At 36.3% G+C, this 22,234-nt stretch overlaps 1 protein-coding gene across 1 annotated transcript in view; it reads right to left on the bottom strand.

The window, feature by feature from the left end:
• LOC110184609 (uncharacterized) overlaps positions 1–18,091 on the bottom strand; it is a 30,267-nt gene extending 12,176 nt beyond the window's left edge. Inside the window, exons 1-9 of the mRNA XM_020953202.2 lie at positions 17,564–18,091; positions 17,229–17,429; positions 16,471–17,164; positions 10,659–11,149; positions 10,239–10,550; positions 9,949–10,115; positions 8,929–9,535; positions 5,359–5,480; positions 564–638 (exon numbers count right to left, since the gene is read on the bottom strand). Coding sequence (XP_020808861.2) covers positions 564–638; positions 5,359–5,480; positions 8,929–9,535; positions 9,949–10,115; positions 10,239–10,550; positions 10,659–11,149; positions 16,471–17,164; positions 17,229–17,429; positions 17,564–17,692 — 2,798 coding nt within the window. The 5' untranslated portion in view covers positions 17,693–18,091. The remainder of the gene's footprint in view (positions 1–563; positions 639–5,358; positions 5,481–8,928; positions 9,536–9,948; positions 10,116–10,238; positions 10,551–10,658; positions 11,150–16,470; positions 17,165–17,228; positions 17,430–17,563) is intronic.
• Between the last annotated feature and the right edge of the window lie 4,143 nt (positions 18,092–22,234).

The raw sequence follows: 22,234 nt of genomic DNA, 5'->3' as shown, positions 1-22,234 counted from the left end.
AATGTAAAATATAAAAAATATGAATAAATGAAAAGAAAAACGAAAATTTGAAGCTAAAAGAAATCTATTTCCTTTCTCAAAATTATCCTGTTTAATCTAACTTGTTGTTACTTGTTTTTTTGGAAATATTTCGAATGTTGTCAGCACTGTTAATAATAACAATAATCAGACAAGCGGCGGCTGTGGCGATGGCGGCTTTTCTTTGACAATGAGACGGAAAATGCCTTGGCATTGTTGCCACACACTCATCTTCATCAGCATCTCTCCGCGTCCATCTTCCATCTTCCACCTTCTATCTTCGTGGCATGGCATGGCCCTTTTATCAGCCGGTTGTTAATGGCAGCGGAAATTGTTTGGCGTGGAAATTGTATGAAATTAGTGCCGACTATATAGACGACGTGCGAATGCCGCACGTCTCGGTGGCATTGTTGTCGCCATGCGAACTGCCACTGTCTCCGTGGGGATTTATTGTCATTTTATAAACAATTTATTGCCAGCCAGGCAGGCAGGCAGCCAGCCAGCCACTCGTGCTCATTGAGTCACTGAACCACTCCTGAACTCACCTATTGTGACGATCCAGGCCGCTGGTAGATGTGCCCGTCGATGTCACGGATTTGATCGAACGTGACCTGCGGCTCCTGTGACAAAAGAAAAAACAAGATAAATATATATATATAGGAGAAATATATATAGGGAAATACACATTGAAATTATCATTTACAATTCACATTTAATGTACTCAAAGTATGACAATAATACATTCAATATTTCTATCTCATTTCTTATTATAACCTTGCAGGGTATTATTATTAAAATCAGAAGTTTGATAATCAGTGAAAGAGTCATCTGCGACCATATAAAGTATATATATTCTTGATCAGCATCATCAGTTATCTCAATCAAACTTGCAGTAAGTATCAATGAACATTCAGTATCTATAACCAGTAATTAACTAAGAGCAGTGGGTAACTCTGCACAGTAAGTAACTATGATCAGCAATTAACTATGATCAGTAAGTATCTATGACAAGTAAGTATGAATGTATGATTAGTAATTAACTTTGGACACTTGTAAATAATGACTTGCAACTTTTGTAACACAACACATATCTGATACTTGGCCAGCAGCAGTCACTTCGTTCCGGGGATGTTAGAACCAGTTGGGAATCATATGCACAGATGTGCGAGATTTGTTTTGGGGCAAATTTAAGAGCAAGCTATTCGAATGAAACTATGCAATTGATCTTTTATATAATCTTACTAGTATATAAGTCGGAGCATGCCGAATCGGTGGACTATATATAGCTTACATAGGAACAATCAGACGATTTATAGAAATATGATCAGCTATTAACTATGATCACTAATTAACTATAAGCAGTGAGTAACTCTGAGCATTAAGTAACTCTAAACAGTAAGTATCTATGATCAGTAAGTAAGTATGATCAGTAAATAACTATGATCAGTGAGAATGTATGTTCAGTAAGTATGTATGATAATTTACTAACTTTGAACACTTGTAAACAATGACTTGCAACTTTTGAAACAACACATTCCTGAGACGTGGCCGGCAGCAGTCATTTCGTTCCGGGGATGTTAGAACCAGTTGAGAATCATATGGTCAAGAGATTTGTTTTGGAACAAATTAAAGAGGAAGCTATTTAAATTAAACTATGGAGCTATTCTTTTATATAATTTTAATAGTATATAAATCCGAGCATGGCGAATCGGTGGACTATATATATAGATATATACAGCTGACATAGGAACAATCGGACGATTTATAGAACTATGATCTGTAATTAACTATGACCAGTAATTAAGTATGAGCAGTAAGTAACTCTGAGCAATAAGTATCTATGAGCAGCAAGTATCTAAGACCAGTAAGTAAATATAATCAGTAAGTATCAATAATCAGTAAGTACCTTTGATCAGTAATTAACTAAGAGCAGTAAGTAACAATGATCAATAAGTATCTATGCCTAATAAGATGGATGATCAGTTACTAATTTTAAACACTAATAAACAATGACTTGCAACTTTTGTAACACAACACATTCCTGAGACGTGGCCGGCAGCAGTCACTTCGTTCCGGGGATGTTAGAACCAGTTGGGAATCATATGCACAGATGTGCGAGATTTGTTTTGGGGCAAATTTAAGAGCAAGCTATTCGAATGAAACTATGCAATTGATCTTCTATATAATTTTACTAGTATATAAGTCGGAGCATGCCGAATCGGTGGACTATATATATCTAACATAGGAACAATCAGACGATTTATAGAAATATGATCAGCTATTAACTATGATCACTATTTAACTATAAGCAGTGAGTAACTCTGAGCATTAAGTAACTCTAAACAGTAAGTATCTATGATCAGTAAGTAAGTATGATCAGTAAATAACTATGATCAGTAAGTATGTATGTTCAGTAAGTATGTATGTTCAGTAAGTATGTATGATCAGTTACTAACTTTTGACACTTGTAAACAATGACTTGCAACTTTTGTAACAACACATTCCTGAACCGTGGCCGGCAGCAGTCACTTCGTTCCGGGGATGTTAGAACCAGTTGAGAATCATATGGTCAAGATATTTGTTTTGGAACAAATTAAAGAGGAAGCTATTTAAATTAAACTATGGAGCTATTCTTTTATATAATTTGAATAGTATATAAATCCGACCATGGCAATCGGTGGACTATATATATACATACATATATACAGCTGACATAGGAACAATCGGACGATTTATAGAACTATGATCTGTAATTAACTATGACCAGTAATTAAGTATGAGCAGTAAGTAACTCTGAACACTAAGTATCTATGAGCAGCAAGTATCTAAGATCAGTAAGTAAATATAAGTAATCAGTAAGTATCAATAATCAGTAAGTACCTTTGATCAGTAATTAACTAAGAGCAGTAAGTAACAATGATCAATAATGATCTATGCCCAATAAGTATGGATGATCAGTTACTACCTTTGAACACTAATAAACAATGACTTGCAACTTTTGTAACACAACACATATCTGATACTTGGCCGGCAGCAGGCACTTCGTTTCGGGGATGTTAGAACCAGTTGGGAATCATAAGTACAGATGTGCGAGATTTGTTTTGGAACAAATGTAATGCTATTTTAATAAAACTATGGAGTTATTCTTCTATATAATTTTACATGTGTTTAAGTCGGTGCATGGCGAATCGGTGGACTATATATATACATATATATATAGCTGCCATAGGAACAATCGGACGATTTATAGAACTATGATCTGTTATTAACTATGACCAGTAATTAAGTATGAGCAGTGAGTAACTCTGAATAGTAAGTAAGGTATGACCACTAATTAACTATGTTCAGTAAGTATCTATAATAAGTAAGTACCTATGACGAGTAAGTATGTATAAACAGTTACTAATTTTGACCACTAATAAACAATGACTTGCAACTTTTGTAACACAACACATTTCTGAGACGAGGCCGACAGCAGTCACTTCGTTCCGGGGATGTTAGAACTAGTTGAGAATCATATGTAAACGAGATTTGTTTTGGAACAATTATATAATAATTTTATAATTTTTCTACTATATAAGTCGGAGCATGGCGAATCGGTGGACTATATATATATATAATTTATATAGCTGCCATAGGAACGATCGGATAATTTTTAAACATAACTATATATATCTGCAATTTAAACTTCAGTGTGTCGAAGTTAGCTTCTTTTCTTGTTTTTATGACAAATAAAAACTTAAAAAACTCATAATTAGGTCAAAAATGGATTAATTTCGATTCAGAAAGCTGTTCTGTTCTAGTTTTTAATAGGTTAATAAATCTGCATACTCAAATTACATTTTAAAGCTGTTCCAATTTTCGTCGATTTTTCAGAATATTAATGATGTAAAAAACGGCTTAAAAAATATTGAAAAAAAAATTCAAAAATTTTTTTCTCTCCTTTATGTCTAGAAAGATTCGTCTGTTTATGCTGATCAAGAATATATATGATTTATGGGGTCGGAATTGACTCCTTCACTTTGTTTCGAGCTTCGGACTAAAATTAGAATTCCGTTTTTAGTCGATATTTCGATATTTTTATATGTCAATTTTTTCAACAAATCGATGTTTAAAAAACTCACTACTAACCCAAAATTGCATTAATTTAAATTCGGAAAGCTGTTCTGTTCTAGTTTTAAATAGGTTAATAAATCTGCATACTCAAATTATATTTTTAGGCTATTTCAATTTTCGTCGATTTTTCAGAATGTTAATCATGTAAAAAACGGCTCAAAAATTATTGAAAAAATATTTCAAAAATTTGTTTCTCTGCTTTATGCCTAGAAATATTCGTCTGTTGATGCTGATCAAGAATATATATGGAATATAGGGTCGGAAATCACTTCTTCACTTCGCTTCGAGCTTCTGACTAAAATTAAAATAGCGTTTTTAAGTCGAATTTCGATAATTTTATATGACAATTTTTTCAAGAAATCAGTGTTTAAAAAACTCACTACTAAGCCAAAATTGCATTAATTTCAATTCGGAAAGCTGTTCTGTTCTAGTTCTGAATAGGTTAATAAATCTGCATACTCAAATTATATTTTTAGGCTATTTCAATTTTCGTCGATTTTTCAGAATGTTAATCATATAAAAGCGGCTTAAAAATTATTGAAAAAAATTTTCCAAAAATTGTTTTCTCTTCTTTATGCCTAAAAAGATTCGTCTGTTGATGCTGATCAAGAATATATATGATTTATGGGGTCGGAAATGACTCCTTCACTTCTTTTCGAGCTTCTGACTAACATTAAAATAGCGTTTTTAAGTCGAATTTTGATAATTTTATATGACAATTTTTTCAAGAAATCAGTGTTTAAAATACTCACTACTAAGCCAAAATTGAATTAATTTCAATTCGGAAAGCTGTTCTGTTCTAGCTAGGACTATATACATTCATATATACAGAAATATATAATATATAATTGCCATAGGAACGATCGTAAAATTTTAAGAAAAATAATTATAACTGTTCCAGTTTTCTGTAAATTTTCATCAAATTTCATATTATTCTACAATTTTGTGTACAATTTTATAAAAATCGGACTACTATATCATTAAGCTGTTACACAAACGAGCGTTTAAAATAGAGGATAATGCAAAACGGTGAAAAATATATAAATAATTTATATTGTATCGTATTTCGTAGTGATCGAATTTCAATCTGCAAGGGTATACAAACTTCGGCTTGCCGAAGTTAGCTTCCTTTCTTGCTTTTAAATAATTATTTTTAAGTAATATTTTTTTAATGGTATCCCAATTGTTTTCTTCTTCTTCCTAATTGAAATATATAAAACTCACCTTAGGGAGTCACCCAAATTACAAACTCCGTGAGAGGTTATACTGAAGCTACGTAGACGATAGTAGCCCATGTCTGGATCACCGGTATGGATGGCAGACCGGCGCATATCCGCCAATCGGGGCTGTAAATAAATATAAATATATGAATATAGGTAAACAAAAACTATATAGTATTTATAAAAAATGTATTATTAGTTAAAGAAATTTCCCCAAACCAAAGCTTAAAGTATTATATGATTGGTTTCGATAGCAGAAATGTTAACGTACATTTTTTGTAGCCTATTAGATTTTTTTTAAATTAATGATATCTTAAAGTTGAATTTAGCTTCGTGGATATATAATTTGTCTAATAATAATAATGAGAAATAATAAATTCTTTTGAAACAAATCAATTTTAAAAATTCTTTTAAGTTATGCCTAGGTCTTGATTAAAATAATATAGCTCCTGAAGTAATTTTGTAATTTATATTAACATTTAAATTTAGAATAGTTTCGTTTTAATTAATCTATTCTTCTATTCATTTTTACATAAACTATAAACTATGTATTTGATGTAAAATTGTTTAGAAGAGATTACGTATACGTAATGCGCTTGTTTTAAGAAATATTGCGTATATGCAATGGTGACTGAACACAAGGACGTCTAGCAAACCAAAGTTGGTTTATTTTAATAAAAAATGTGTGTGAATAAAACCACCTCGATGTGAAGAAATTCCGACTTAACTTAGCTTCGATATTTACGCACAAATCGTATTTGTGATTGTGAGAGTGGCATAAAAAAAAGGCAATCAGGCTGCAACCGCACATGGAATGTGTGTGCACTTGTACCTTCAATTAGGCAGTGCCATAAGGTGTGTGCATAAAGGCTTTATATGCAGGACTCTTATTTCCTGTCGCCAAGAGGCCGAACGAACTACAGTTCCTGCCAATTCCACACACACATACACCCACAGAGATATTTGCGGTTGCACAAAAGTTTTCCATTCTTATTCTCTTTCTTTTTTTTGTTTCTACTTTACTTTTTTCGGGGCTGCCTTCAGGGTCTGTGTCTGCGGGTTTTCTGTTTTATTCTCTCTCCTTCTTTGGGTGTGGATAAGGCAGTGTGACTGCAGTCGACAAGTTGCCACCACTCACTTGACACTATTTCGCATTTAATGCCTGCACATTCCCCATGAAGCGTAGCAGTCCCTGTGCCGAGTTCAGTTCTGGCCCGGAGCCATCGACTACGTGCTTGCCATTGATTCGCATTGAAGGTTTCTCGCTCACTTTAATTGCACACAGCAAAAAAGAATTTGTTATGTTTTAAAATATATTCTTAAAATTTAAAATAATGCGTTGCAAATTAGAAAAAGTTAACAAATTAAGTAAATATAGTCTATTTTTCAAATGGTTTCTATTAAAAAAATATATATATGACTAAAGTGTGACCATTGCGTATACGTAATACAATTGATGTGAACTATATTACGTATACGCAATTTATAAGTATTTCGTAGTATTTAGTATTAAATTTACGTATACGCAACTTTTTAGTATTTCGTAGTATTTAGTATTAAATTTTAGTATCAAATTTTAATATTCAATTTTAGTATTAAATTTTGGTTTTAAATTTTAGTATTAAATTTAGCCTTTACTTCAAATTATTTTTAAGATTATCGTTTTGTTTAGAAACATTTAAAGCTGTTTCAACTTATTTCCCAAAAAGTTCTCTCTATCTTCTATCTTTTCTCGAAAATGTATTCAAAATATATATTACTACCGCAAATTAAAAAAATAATTGAAATTAATTACTATTTAGTATTAATATAATATATATTTAAATTTCAATTATTCTTCTCAGTGCTCCACAGGTTACTGCTGCTTTTTTTTTTGTATATTTTTTCCAATGAAATCAATCGAAACTGAAAAGTTTGCGCATGAAAATGATGGAAACTTTGTAGTCCATCGACCACAGCCCGCAACTATTTTGAGTAGAGGTCATTGCACCCGACTGTTCCACTTTTCCCGCCGCCCAGTTCCCAGTTGTCCCAAAGGTGTGCGGTGGCGAGGTGGAGTCGAGGGAGCCAAATGTGGCAAAGGAGCAAGTGCAGCAGCTGAGCCTTGCAGGTGACAGACTCGAGCAATTTCACAAATTAATTACATTAGCCACGGCAACTTGGGCTACAAATAGGACTAGGACTAGGACTAGGACTAGGACTAGGACTAGGACTAGGACTAGGACTAGGACTAGGACTAGGACTGAGACTAGGACTAGGACTGCCTTCAAAAGAAGCGTATATAGTTTCGAAATTTTAGAGAAAAAGCTATGTGCCCTTCATTAAATAAAGGAAATGCGGTGCTCCTTATAACAAAATAAATAATTCTGGAAACATTAAAGTTATCTAAATATAAAAGCGAGTTATCTAGTGCGCTCCAGGAATTCAGTAATATATTAAAAAAAAAAAACAGACACGCTTCTCCTATGCAATGTGCCAAAAAAAAACAAAAATATTAAAAGAAAACTAAAAAGGCATTGCAAGGCACACAAGGTGGCCGCACAAGTGGGATTTTTGTGGTAGGCTAACCAGGGAAATGGAGACGAGCAGAAGGGGAATACCCTTACCCCATACCCGACCAGGACATCACAGAACAGGATTAGCTGGCGCCACAGCAAAGGCTTAAGCAGGCAATGACCCGGCCAAAGGAGCAGGAGCAGGACCGAGCCAGGACCAGGCCATGCATCAAATGCTCAGTCATGCTGAATGCTGCAAACTTGGCCAAAAACACTTATGTTACACCCAGACCCAGACATCCCCAGATACATGTGTAATCTTTTGCCTCTAGTTCTTCCTTGCTTTCCTTTTTGGCACATCCTGCCAACTAGTTTTTGGGAATATTTCACCACACAAGTGGAGTGGTGAGTGCTAATGGGTGTCCTTAAATGGCCTTTGTTCCTTCCCCAACTGGACCAAGTTTCAATTACTTGTGTCGGTTGTCCCATGTCGATGATAATTCCCCAAAGTCCTGCTCCTTGAACTGGCTTAACTGACTCCATTCCCGGGGGAAGATATGGGAATGATGACTAACTGAATTTTTGGCCAAAAATAAATAGTTGCAATGACTGGACCCGTTTTTTTGTTTTTCCAACAATGTTCCCGACGTGCCTGGAATCCCATTTCCTGTCTGTTTATCTGTCATTTGTCATGACTTTCTTATCAGCTTAAGTGGATGCTTATGCATATGGCTTAACATAATATATCATGTTAGTATTTACTTTTTAACTCTTCAAGGATTCTAAATGAATTTATCTAAATTTATACTCAGACTTATGGTTTTTGCAAGTTAATTAGTGAGGCAATTATTATTTGTATTACTTAAGTTTGAAATTTATATGATGGATATATATTGAAAGGAAAGATGATATGATATTGCATTGAAATTTAATATATAGAAGAATATATTAGCACTGTATTAATATATATATATTGATAGTATTAAGAAATACTTGAAGAATTATATTTAAAAGATTTGATTTATAGCAATTTTGGACTATAGATTTCTAGTTAGGAAGCGATATGTTTAGCAACTCACCCTTCGGCTCTCTGCTGGCATGCTGGATGTCCTAAGGCGTTGTCGTTCCAGCAGAGATCGTCCTAGCTGTGATGTTGTTGTTGAAACTACATTGGCTGCGGCCATACTGGCCATATTGGAGTTGGAGGCACTGCCTCCTCCGAAGGACTCGCCAACGCCCACACCGCGCTCCCGCTGCTGCTGCTGCTGCTGTTGCAGCTGCTGCTGTTGTTGCAATTGCTGCTGCAGTTGCGTTTGTGTGGATCTGGTGGTGGTACATTGTCCCGGTATTACCACTTCTGGGGACAGCGAGTCACTGGAGGTGGCATCCGGCCCACTAGTCACCTCGGCGACAGCAGCTAAGGTGCTGCTTGAGCCACCCAGAAATCCCAGTCCAACGCCAACGCTGAGATTGTGGGCTGAACCGCCCGGCAGGCCTCCACTCCCGTTTCCCAAATTACCAATTAAGCCGCCTCCTCCTCGGTCACCAGCAGCTGCAGCACCTGCGGAACCTCCTCCACCTGGCATCATGTCCGCGGCATCCAGTCCTATGGGACCGTATTGCGGCGACACGGCACCGGAAATGGCTTGCTGGAAAGTAAGGACACCAGCAAGGGACATGCGATCCCTGGAAATAAATGGTAAATCATGAAAATATATATATCTACTATTAGCTACATAAAAGTGCAGTGGTTAGTATTCTCCATTTTGTATATTGTAGCACAAAATCCAACAAAACTCTACAAACAAATTGCATTTCATCTCATAATTGGTGCACTTAGCCACCGCTGATTGAATAGGTTACATGCTCTCCAGCTAGCTTTTAGTGCAATTAACTCTCGCTGCCTGTTCCTGGCTAAAACCAAAATTCAGGATTTAGTTAGCCGCCGTACAGTAGGTGGGAAAAGGTCACATTGCTAATTTGTGCCAAAGGTTAAAGGCTAAAAGGCTTTCCAGTGAACACATGTTGCAACACTTAAAACATATGAACTTTCTGGCTTTGGTTAAATTTTATATTTATTATTTAATTAATAATCTCACCTGGCGCTACTGCTGTGCGAAATGCGTTGAAAATCCTCAGGATCTAAAGGGACTCCACCGATGCTATTTCGAGTTCCATAATTGTACTCCGAATGCAACAGGTTTCCGGCTATCGAAGAGGCTCGTCGTCTATTCAAAATCGGTGACTTTTGGGCCCTAAGACTCTGCTGAGAATATAAGAGGAAAAATGGGAAAAATATATATTATATTGGCTTGTAATGTATTAGGAAAAGCTTACATTTTATTACTATTATTTATTTTATTCTTAATTATTTCCTATAATTACTTACTCGACTACCAGTTGGATTTTGGGCTGCATTGAGGAAATCATTGTAGGTGCTAAGAAGCGGCACTGTATTTGGATTTGAATCTGTGCTATAATCCCATTCCTCAGGCGGAAATTGCTGCTGCTGATGGTGATGATGTTGCTGCTGCTGCTGATGTTGCTGATGCTGCTGCTGCTGATGCTGCTGCTCCAGGAACTGCTGCTCTTCCACATCATAGCCTTGCTGATGAGCCTCGAACTGCACCTGCTGTTGCTGGTGAGTATCGAACTGCACTTGTTGTGGCTCAAACTGCACATGCTGTGAATCGAACTGAACCTGTTCAAGGAGCAGAAAAGTTAACCCAAAAAAGGATTAGAGATCTAAAACTCGATGCTTTATATACTTTAAATATTTATAAATTACTTTTCCTATGAATATCTTTACCTGTGGCTGCTGCGACTCAAACTGCACTTGCTGCAGTTGCTGCAACGACTGTTCCAGGGCCTGACTGTAGGCGTTGTAGGCCGCTGCTGCTGCTGCCGAGGTGCTGGGTCCCTGGCCATAAGACGTGGCAGTGGCCGGAATGGCGGTCAGGTTGCCTCGACTACCGAAGCCACTTTGCTGCTGGACACGCTGCAAGGCAGCCTCGCGGGTGTGGTATGCCCCAAGGCCACTGTGCGTGGGTGGAGTGGGCAGGATGCGATGTTGCTTCGGATGAACCGGTATCTGTTGCTGTTGCTGTTGCAGATGCTGTTGCAGGTGTTGCTGCTGCTGCTGCTGCTGCTGATGTTGCTGCTGTTGCTGGTGTTGCTTCTGTGGCTGCTTGAGGATCGGCTTGAGCACATTGTAGGCCAATTGATGGGGAGCTGGCGATGGCACTGGTCCCTGGTTGCTGCTGCTCAGACTGAGGCTATCGCTCTCATCGCAACTGGCATCTGAGGACCCGGCCCACGGACAACAGCCAGGATAAGGTTGAATTTAAATGGGGAAACAAAATTAATATTGCAAAACATCTCGGCACAAAGCCCAAAATAATACAAACTATATTCATTTTATAAGAGTTTTCCTTACTAACTTACTTTACCTATGAGTTTAAATAATAAAACGCCCATAGCTATCAAAGTTAAAGTGTAAGCAAACAGCTTTGTTGGGAATTATTAAATATTAAAAACATAAAAAAGTCATTTGGTGTAAATTAGTGCCTGCATAAATAATGAAATCGCTTGAAAGTATGATTTAATTAAGGTCTCTCTCATTTGCAATGTCAATATGAATATTTTTTCCCTCATGCATTCCATGTGTTTTACAATAATCTAATAAAAAGCTTTACACAAAAAAATTAAACAAAGGACAAAGTTGTGGAAAGCAAATAAATGCATTTCCATGGAAGTGAACAGTCGTCAAAGGAAAAACCACAAAAGTCATATAAATAGTTGACTTGTTTGGAGACTTATTAAAAATTTTGATTTAATTAAAGGCATTAAACTTGGTTAATGAAAAATAAAAATATTCAGAAGCTGGCACTTCCACATATTTATGCTGTATAAATAATTAAAGCAAATTTATAATTGTAGAGATCTCTTAAATCGTTGATACGGTTTGCTATATGGGAATAATATCATTAAATGTTTTCTTTGTTTAATTATTTCCTTGTATTATAATTTTAGTCGGAAGCTCTAAACTATGTGAAGGAGTCATTTCCGACCCTATAAATCATATATATTCTTGATCAGCATCAACAGGAGAATCGATCTAGCTATGTCCGTGGAAAATTAAATTTTTTTTTAAATTTAGGAAATTTTATAAGGGGTTATATATATCGTTAAAATTGTCAAAATTGATACAAATTTGAATTTTTTAACATTTTAAGTAGAGTATGCAGATTTGTTAACCTAATAAAAACTAACACGGGTAAGCTGTCCGAATTGAAATTAATGCTTTTTTGGCCAAGTTATGCGTTTTTTAGTCAAAGCCTTTGTATAAAATATTGTTATATAAAAATATTAATAAATATCATTGACTTTGCCCATAAATCTTTAAAACAAGCTAAATATTTAATGGAATTTAAGTTAAACAAAACCGAAATGGAAAGTCAAAAAAGTACCAACGGGCAACGTGGCGTATACGTAATATTCATTTCAAATTACGTATCCGCCTAGTGGAACCTAGCTTCATTTTTTCCCCCCCTTTCAGGGTATTATAGTTCCAATCAGAAGCTTTAAACTATGTGAGGGAGTCATTTCCAAACCTAGAAATAATATATATTCTTCATCAGCATCAATAGGCAAATCTTTCTGGACATGTAGAAAAAATACAACTTTTTATACATTTTTTTTAATTTTATAATTGTCAAAAATGTGTAAACATTTAATTTTTTAACATTTTAGGCTGAGTATACAGCATAATAAAAACTAACACAGCTTTCCGAATTAAAATTAATGCTTTTTTGGCTGAGTTATGAGTTTTTGAAACTTTCCTTTTTCGAAAAAATTTTCAGATACAAATATGAATTCAATAAATCCTTAGGCTTAGTTATGATCGATTTTCGATTTGATCCCATAATTTAATTGCAAACTGCAAGGGTGTATAAATTTCGGATTGCCGATGTTAGATTCCCTTCCGAGTTTTGTGCAACATCAATATTTCTTTTGTGCTTAATTTTGTATTGTATCATTCTATGAATTTATACTCATTCACAGAAACCCACTTCATTAACTGCATTCGAGGATTTTTTCGGAAATTTTATGCCATTCGAATCGAAGCGACAACTAATTGCAATCAAAAATTATAGGGAACAAGCCGTAACAACAAACAGGCTCTATATAATTTGCTTTTCGCCAGGCTTCTAGTTCCCCCGAATATCCAATTTAAATGACAAGGGAAAAATCACATACTCTGGTTGTTTGGACTTTATTTTCTAATTGTTCCATTTGACCATTCCCCATACATTCCATACATTTCAGCCACAGGGAGGTGGTGGTGGTGTCCAGGGCCACCTTGAGGTACATATAAGAATGGATGTATATGCTCCATGAGTGCCACCTGGGGGCACCTACTACTAGGCGGCGAGTGTGCTTGTGTATTCCCAAGAATTATGTGCCCCAAGTTGAAGTCAAATATGAAAATGTTTTGCCAGAAAAGACCCCGCAAAGAGCAGAGAGCAGAGAGCTGAGGAGAAGCAAAAAAAAGTAAAGAAACTTTTCCGAGACATTTCCCAAAGTCAGTGTATGTATGGGGAATTTGCCTTCTGTTTGCTTTGCTGTTTACATGTTTATAGCCCAAGCTTAAGTTTTCTTTCTTTCTTCCACTTTTCCCAAACAACAAAAGGAACAAAAAAGAAGCGAAAAAATTTAATAAACTTTGTGTGCGTCGTCGTCCTTGCTGGGTGCCATAAAAAATTGTCGGTTAGATCCCGGAACATGGCTAAAAATATGGTCACACCCCACACACACCCCGCACACACACACACACACGCATACCAGGTTTGCAAGCTATACCCAGTTAAATACTAAATATTAAATATTAAATATTTATTTGCCTCTAAGAAAGTCTGACACATAGACAGAGCTCAACAGCGTGCGACCTGTCACCTTGTCTGGGAAACTCCACAAAAAGGAGTTGTAAATAATGGCACTTCAAGTGAACAAGTCTAAAACGTTGTTATATAAAAATGAATGGTAAAAATAATAATAAAAAAATAATATATACATATAATATATATATTTGATTATCATTCCTAGATTATTTTGTGGCTTAAACCTTATTTTCTGTCTTTATTTTAACCTATTAGAGACCTCCAATAGCCACTTCCTATCGGGCAGAAATATCCTGTATGATATTGTAAACTTTGATGTATGTAAATTGTAAATTCAGAAATATATATATATAATAGTTTAAAAGGAGTTACCATATTTTGGTATAAATAATATAAAACTCTTTTTTCCAAAAGGACCAATCAATTCATATAAGAATAAAGTCTAGGATATTCACTTCCATAGACAACAAAATCATGCTCAATATTATATAAAAAAAATATTGTAAACTAAATTGTAAATTCACAAATATATATAATAGTTTACAAACGAAAATTTCTAGAAGTTACCATATTTTGGTATCTATAACATTTCCAATAGGAAGATACTTATTTCCCAGCTTAAAAACTCTTGTTTCCAAAAGGACCTATCAATTCATATAAAGTCTAGAATATTCACTTCCTTCCGCCGCAGGATCATAAAAATTTCACCGCGCCGGAGTTTTGTCTAGCGAAACTTTCTATCGACGGTGCTTACTCTTAATTAGCTTGGGAATTTTATTACCCAACCAGGACTCGCAGCGGCAAGATACTCAAAAAAAAATTGCTGCCAAAGCAGAGGGGAAGAGGAAAGCCTTCAATTCAGAGATTAAATGTCTATATATTCATTCATTCAATTCATTCACTCCCCCTCAAGGCTCAATCATTCGATTAATGAGTACGGCTCCCTCTTATTTTTGTGCATTTTAAGGCTCTGGCGATTAATCATAAAGCGGCTTCAAACATTTCTCGGGCTCCCCGAATTAATCACCGTGAAGTGCCTCTTCGGTCTCATTCAACAGTTTACCAAATGCAATTAAGTGGACAAAGGCGAATGAATACTTTTTGTGTGGGCCAAGTACTCACATCCTTTATACCTGGACCCGAACCGATTATCCTCTCACGTCCCCCCCAAGGAAATCTGTAAAAAGGATTCGGGACCTTTTTTTTCTGCTGTTCATTTGCCACTTTTTAAGCTGATGTTTAATTTTCGTTTTTGGGGCTCGCTTCCGGCTGGCGGCATTTCGCTTTTCCATTATTTAAAAAGTGTCTAGAGTCTAATACCGTTTTAGAACAGATATAACCAGGAAGTGGATTATGAATCTATATATCCTTACAAATTTAGTTGTACAAGTATAATTATTATTAATTCTATATATATATATATATATATAAAGCTCAATATATTTATATAAGCTTGAGAATAACTTAGGCTGTATTTACCTTTCGGAAAAAAGAAGGCATAAAACAAGCTAATGGCTTTGGTAACTGGCAAATAGGAAGACCAAATTGAGTTAAGAAGCCAGCTAAAACGAGAACCGAGCTTCTATGGCCATTGGCCGTTGGTTTTTGTTGTTGCCGAACAGCCTGTCCTGGAAAGGCCCCTCCGTTTGATAATGGGCTTCCGGTCCTAAGTGCTTTAAACTGGACAGTAGACAGCAGAGAGCAGACAAGGGAGATAGCAGACAGGGGACTCCCCGTTTTGGAGGTGCCACAAAGCAACCATAATTGCATCAATGTGGCAAACAGCAAACTGACTCTGGGTGGGGAGTCTTCTTCTTTTAGAATTGGCTAATATCCTATATATATTTCATATAATTTTTTAGTTAGCCTAACAATTGTTAAGATTTTCTTATATTTTTCTGGCCCCCAAAGTAGGTGAGTTGCAAATCTGGAGCACTTGCAGCCAGCCAGGGGGACCGTCAACAATTGGGGCCAGGTGTCGCTCGCTGGCATGGCAAACAAGTCCAAGGGACAAAGTCCTTAATTTACCTGGCCGTGCACCATGCAAGCGCAAGCACGCACTTCCGGGGGCGGATTGGGCGTTTTTGTTTGCCCTAATTCCCTAATCAAGCACCTGCCAGACTTCCATGCAACGCCTGCATTTCCGCTTTTGATTAGCCACCTGGCCAACATTTTGCAACGTGAAAATCTATTGCACTTTGCGTGTGCTTTTAATTGCGCTTTACAACACTGCCAGTGGCAGGTGATAAGAAGCGAGAATGCAATCAAGGAAAAATTATGGCACAGCCAGAGAACTGAATTCTTGGCTTCTTTTTAAGAATAAGTGAGAATAATGTTGGGCAATACTGGTTTAGGTTAAATTTTAGAATCAGGTTTAGTATAATTATCTAAAAAAAGGGAATTAAAAAACCCAAATTAAATGTAGTGTACCACAATTCTTCAAAGTAATATTAAACACCCAATTAAAATATTATGTTTTATATAGTAAATATAAACTGAACTGAATTCTTGGTTCCTTTTTAAGAATAAGTGAGAATAATGTTGGGATATACTGGTTTAGGTTAAATTTTAGAATCAGGTTTAGTATAATTATCTAAAAATAAAGGGAATTAAAAACACCAAATTGAATGTAGTGTATCACAACTCTTCAAAGTAATATTAAACACCCAATTAAAATATTATACTATAGTAAATTTAAAAAAACTCTTGTGAAAAACTCACCGAAATCGAATGCTCTCTCCAGAATGACCGAATGTCGAGCCTGTGTGCGCTCCTGCCGCTCCTGGAGGCTCTTATTTTTGGCCGCCGCCGTGGTGCTGGGCGAGGAGGATCTCGGCTCATCGCTGGACGTGGTGGTCGATGGTGGTGCCATGATCTTAATTGGCTTCGATGGCTTCGTTGGCTTTATTGGCAACACCTGTGGCGGGGCATAGCCATAGACATAGCCCTGAAGCTTGATCAGGCCGCAATTGTCCTCGCCATCGGGTCCGAGACGCTTCTGTTTCTCCCTCAGCCTCTCGCAGTCACAGACAAGGGTCACATGTTTCTGGCCGGGATCGGTCTGTGAGGGCTGGGACACGGCCTCCTGGTGGAGGCAGCAGTACTTGATGTGCTTGCACAGCTGCGTATTGGATCCACTTGATTGAGCTCCCGATTTCAATTTCTGGCCATGATTTTGATTGAGATTTTGACTCTGGCTTAGGTCCAGGCCGCTGCCACTACCAGGACCAGGACCAGGACCAGGACCTGGATCCGGCCCCATACCGGCGGCATTCAAGCCATTGGTACTGAAACTAAGTGAGGCCCGGGAGCGACGCAGTGAGCTGGGACGACTCCCGATGCTGGCGGAGATCAGGTCCGAGCCGCTGCCGCCACTGCCGCTCCGGCTGCGCGACTGATAGACCGACATGTTGTGCTATGATGCAGGGAGAGAGGAGAATATCCAAGTGCTCCAAGAATACCTGGCTAGGCACACTCACCTGTTGTTGGCCCTGCGGCAACTGCTGCTGTTGCTGCTGCTGCTGCTGCTGTTGCTGATGCTGCTGCTGCTGCAGCTGTTGCGGGGGGGGATGATAGTGGCGGCCAGGACGGCCGGAACTGTCTCCCCCGCTGTGGCTCCGCATGCTGCCGCCGTAGCGCTGACGCTGGACGGGCACGGGGCTATTCTGGCGGGGAATTACCTGCGAATGATGATGGGTTGATTTTCAGTTAGTTTTGAGGATTTCAAGTTAGGCAATTGTTAGAGGAAGGATATCGAGGTTTCACTTTTTTTTTTAGGGTTGAAGGATCCGGTTTAGTTTCGGACAGGGACTACCTTATCCTCCAGGAGATTGGCAAAGAGCCCCATATGATCCTCGTCTTCGTTCATCATAGCAAAGAAGTTTTTGAATGTGTCCGGAAACGAAGCCGGAAATTGGCCACGCGCCTCCAATTTGGTATCCATTATCTTTGCTTTTATTTTTACTTTTCTTCACTTTTTTTTATTATATATTTTTTCTCTTCTTTTTTTTTTCTTTTTGTCTGTCTTTTTTATCTTTTGCTTTTTTTTTTATATGAAAAAATCTTTGGTTTTGGTTTTGTTTTTATCAAATATTTTTTTTATTGGTCCGTCATCGAATGCAACCGCAGACCAAGTAACATGCAAGGAGAGAACACGCATCAAGGTTAGAATAGGACAGCGAAAGCGAAAGCGATGAATAATAAATTAAAGAGAGTAAAAAACACAAAAGGATATTAATAATTACAAATTATAATTCTAAATAAAATTGCAAAATAAAAGCCTGTCTGTTTTGAATTGCGATTATAGCTATAACGTCCTTTTATCATTTGTATTTATCGATAATCATTGTCATAACGTCCTTCTATCGTTTGTATTTATCGATAATCATTGTCACAGTCATCCACACATTCTAACATCATCACAGTCCACTATCGATATTTTGTATACAAAATCAGTGCTCCCATTGATATTATTTATAAATAATAAAAGCTACAATTCATATTGTTTATAAATAATCAAACCTGTAACTATGTTTCATATTCCTGTTTATAGCGAGAACTTTCCTATCACTTTTTGTATATTATATCGAAATTTTCATACATATACAGAGAAATCGTATCGGAATAAGTAAAAAACATATATAATTTTGTTAGTGAGAAGTAAAATAACATATTTTCAGTAAACATATTCTTGAATTTGATATCTTTTAAGCATTCTAATCCTGTTTAAATTTATTCATTCATATTTTCCGTATCAAAAATCGGATCTCTCTCTGGCTGCGATTAGGATTAGGGCCCCACAAATACCCGGGGTTTTTCTTTGCCCCGTTCAACTTTAATTGAAAGCGAACTTCTGTGAAAGGCTCCTGAGCTTGAGAGCAAAAATTTCAATGGGCGGGGTCCAGGGGCCCCCCAATGTAAACTGCGACCCGCCAAATACTTAGCATACTTTCCGGCACCCCTTCGGCGCGCTTCCTCTTTGCCAGTGTTCCGCCGCTTTTTCCGCATTTTCCTTGAGCTTTTCCAAGCGGCTAAATTTGAAAAGTTATCAGACCGCCGCCGTCGTGAAAAACTGATGTTGAAGTTGCCGATGGAGATGGTAATGGAGAGGGGGCCGCTTCCGTTGTAGGTGTCACTCTAATGTTACGCATACGCCCCGCAACATACTTATTTAAATATATATATAAATATATAAATAAGTATGTATATATGTATGTATATATATATCGAGAAAACATGGGACAAAATGTTGGCGGGTAAAAAGTTATTTTAATGGCGGTTTCCTCGGACTGGACACCCTCAGCTTAAACTTTTATGCACTGCAAATGGAGTGAGCCTGAGCCTAAGCTCCCCCATTGGGCATGTAAATGAGGTGCCGGAAAAAAATACACACACAAAAAAAATATATGTAAATATACAAATATTTTTTTATGAATATATATGAAAATCCTAATAGAAATACAACTGCAAATAGCAAATAGCTAAATTTGTATTGTTCTCAAATTGTCAATCAAAAATCACTTTATTTTCATTAATGGAAACAAAACCAAAATTAATTTTTAAGACAGAAAATGACAAAGCCTTGGTTTTGATGGTTATTTATGGGTAAGACTTTAGTTACTAGCAGGGTATTAGTGTAAAACAAAGACAAATATATCCAAGAATGAATAAAATTCAAAACATTCCGGAAGCTTTTAATTAATCTTTTCATTTTATATAATCTTTAAATCTGTATTCGGGCATACAAAAAAAAAAAACAGAAAGAAAACTAACATTGTCAACCTGAAACTTATATAACCTTAAAGTTGCAATTGAATTAAAAAATCAAATCGGAAATCGATCATAACTAAGCTTAAAATACGCATTCTTTGAGTCGATTTATATAGATATTTTTCTATGACAATTTTTTAGATAAATCAAATGTTAAAATTATTATAACTCTGCCAAAAATTCATTAAATTTAATTCTGAAAGCTGTCCTTGAAAGTTTTTCCAAGGCTAATAAATCTGCACAACCAATAAAAAGTGTTAAAAAATGCAAATTTGTGTCAGTTTTTGACAATTTTAACGATGTAACCTCTTAAAACATTTCGAAAAAATGGTCCAAAATTGTGTATCATTAGTATATGCCCAGAAAGATTCCCTTGTTGATGCTGATCAAGAATATATATGATTTATAGGGTCGGAAATGAGTCCTTCACAGTGTTTTAAGCTTCGGAATGAAATTATTAACTAGCTATGAGCAATAAGTAACTATGAGCCTTACTGCTCAATAAACAGTAAGTATCCAAGACGAGTAAGTATGTATGATCAGTTACTAACTTTGAACACTTGTAAACAATGACTTGCAACTTTTGTAACACAACACATTTCTGAGACGAGGCCGGCAGCAGTCACTTCGTTCCGGGGATGTTAGAACCAATTGGGAATTATATGCACAAGAGATTTGTTTTGGAACAAATTTAAGTGCAAGCTACTTAAATTAAACTATGAAGTTTTTTTTATACAATTTTAATAGTATATAAATCCGAGCATGGTGAATCGGTGGACTATATATATACATATAAATATAGCTGCCATAGGAATAATCGGACGATTTATAGAACTATGATATGTAATTAACTATGACCAGTAATTAAGTATGAGCAGTAAGTAACTCTGAACACTAAGTATCTATGAGCAGCAAGTATCTAAGACCAGTAAGTAAATATATTCAGTAAGTATCAATAATCAGTAAGTAACTTTGATCAGTAATTAACTAAGAGCAGTAAGTAACAATGATCAATAATGATCTATGCCCAATAAGTATGTATGATCAGTTACTAACTTTGAACAATTGTAAACAATGACTTGCAACTTTTGTAACACAACACATATCTGATACTTGGCCGGCAGCAGGCACTTCGTTCCGGGGATGTTAGAACCAGTTGGGAATCATATGCACAGATGTGCGAGATTTGTTTTGGAACAAATGTAATGCTATTTTAATAAAACTATGGAGTTATTCTTCTATATAATTTTACTAGTGTATAAGTCGGTGCATGCCGAATCGGTGGACTATATATATACATATATATTGCTGTCATAGGAACGATCAGAAAATGTTAAGATAAAAAATTATAACTCCTCCAGTTTTCAACAGATTTTCATCAAATATATATCAAATATCATATCATATCATATATACCATCATATATTAATCTAGAATTTTTAAATATAGAAGAAATAGATAAAAAGAATATATAAGATTTATAGGGTCGGAAATGACACCTTCACAGCATTTGAAGCTTTTAAGTAAAATTATAATACCCTGAAAGGTTATAATAACTGTTGATCCTCTCAATATAATTGTTGTACAAAGAAACAAAGCCTTTAAGCTATGGGTAACCACTATTACTATTTGCAATTCCGAGAAACTCATTCTGGGTACTGAAATAATCACTAATTCCGCAATTTCTTAATTCCCCAAGAGCTCCAGAAGCCCTCAAAAACCGATAATAAAATCCGAAATTCTGAGAAATAATAAAAGCCATAAGAAGGAGCCAAGTGCACTGGCAATAATGTTGGCTAGAACAAGTCAAATGCACGTCGCTTTTGTGACTCAACAAGTGGCTTTGGTTTCAGGGAAAGGCGTGGCTTTCCGCAGGCGTGTCCGTGCAGTGTGCAGTCTGAAGTCTAGACCCAGATCCTTTTCCACGAAGAGGTCAACAGTCAGCAGTCGAGGACCCGTCAATTAATTGCAGCGCAACAAATTAGCAGCCGCTTCAACCCTCATAGCTTACACTGGGAGAAATGTGAGCAAGCTATGAAAAAAAATGCTATACGCACTTAAAAAAAAAGGAAACAGTTTGGAAATAGCGTGGCTTAAAAATTTATCATCGATAGTTTTAATAAAATATCAAAGCTGCAACTACATGAAATCATATTCTTGTTGATCTTATATATTGAAGATATCTATGAAAATCTAATCCATAAGAAGAAATCTTTTATACCACGAACAAGATTTATCCATCTTTGTATCATAGTTTTTATAATTTTTTAACATTTTTAAATAGTAAATGAATAAGACCATATAATTGGCTAATTGTTACGCCAACTTTGGGAGGCGTCAGCGGAAGTGCATCCATGAGCCAACACATTTTGCATTTTGTGGACAAAGTTAGCCCCTTTTTTGGGCTCAACCATGTCAAGTGGCAGTCCAAGCTCAAACACAGACTCAGCCTCCTCCCCCGCGTTGGGCTTATTAAAAAGTTGCAACTACGGTGTGTGTGTATGTATGTAACTACAGACAGAAAAAAACACAAGTAGTTTGAATCACAAACTTAAAATTGCAACTATTTCAGGGTAATATATTTCTAGTCTGGAGCTTGTAACACAGGGAAGAAGTCATTTCCGACCCCATAAATCATATATATTCTTGATCAGCATCAACGGACGAATCTTTCTAGGCATAAAGCAGAGAAACAAATTTTTGAAATTTTTTTTCA

This window comes from Drosophila serrata, unplaced genomic scaffold (assembly GCF_035046125.1).
Source record: "Drosophila serrata isolate PLE 108 unplaced genomic scaffold, ASM3504612v1 contig_336, whole genome shotgun sequence".
Lineage (NCBI taxonomy): Eukaryota > Metazoa > Arthropoda > Insecta > Diptera > Drosophilidae > Drosophila > Drosophila serrata.
The sequence above is the reverse complement of the archived record's forward strand: the minus strand, read 5'-3'. Positions and strand labels throughout refer to the sequence as shown.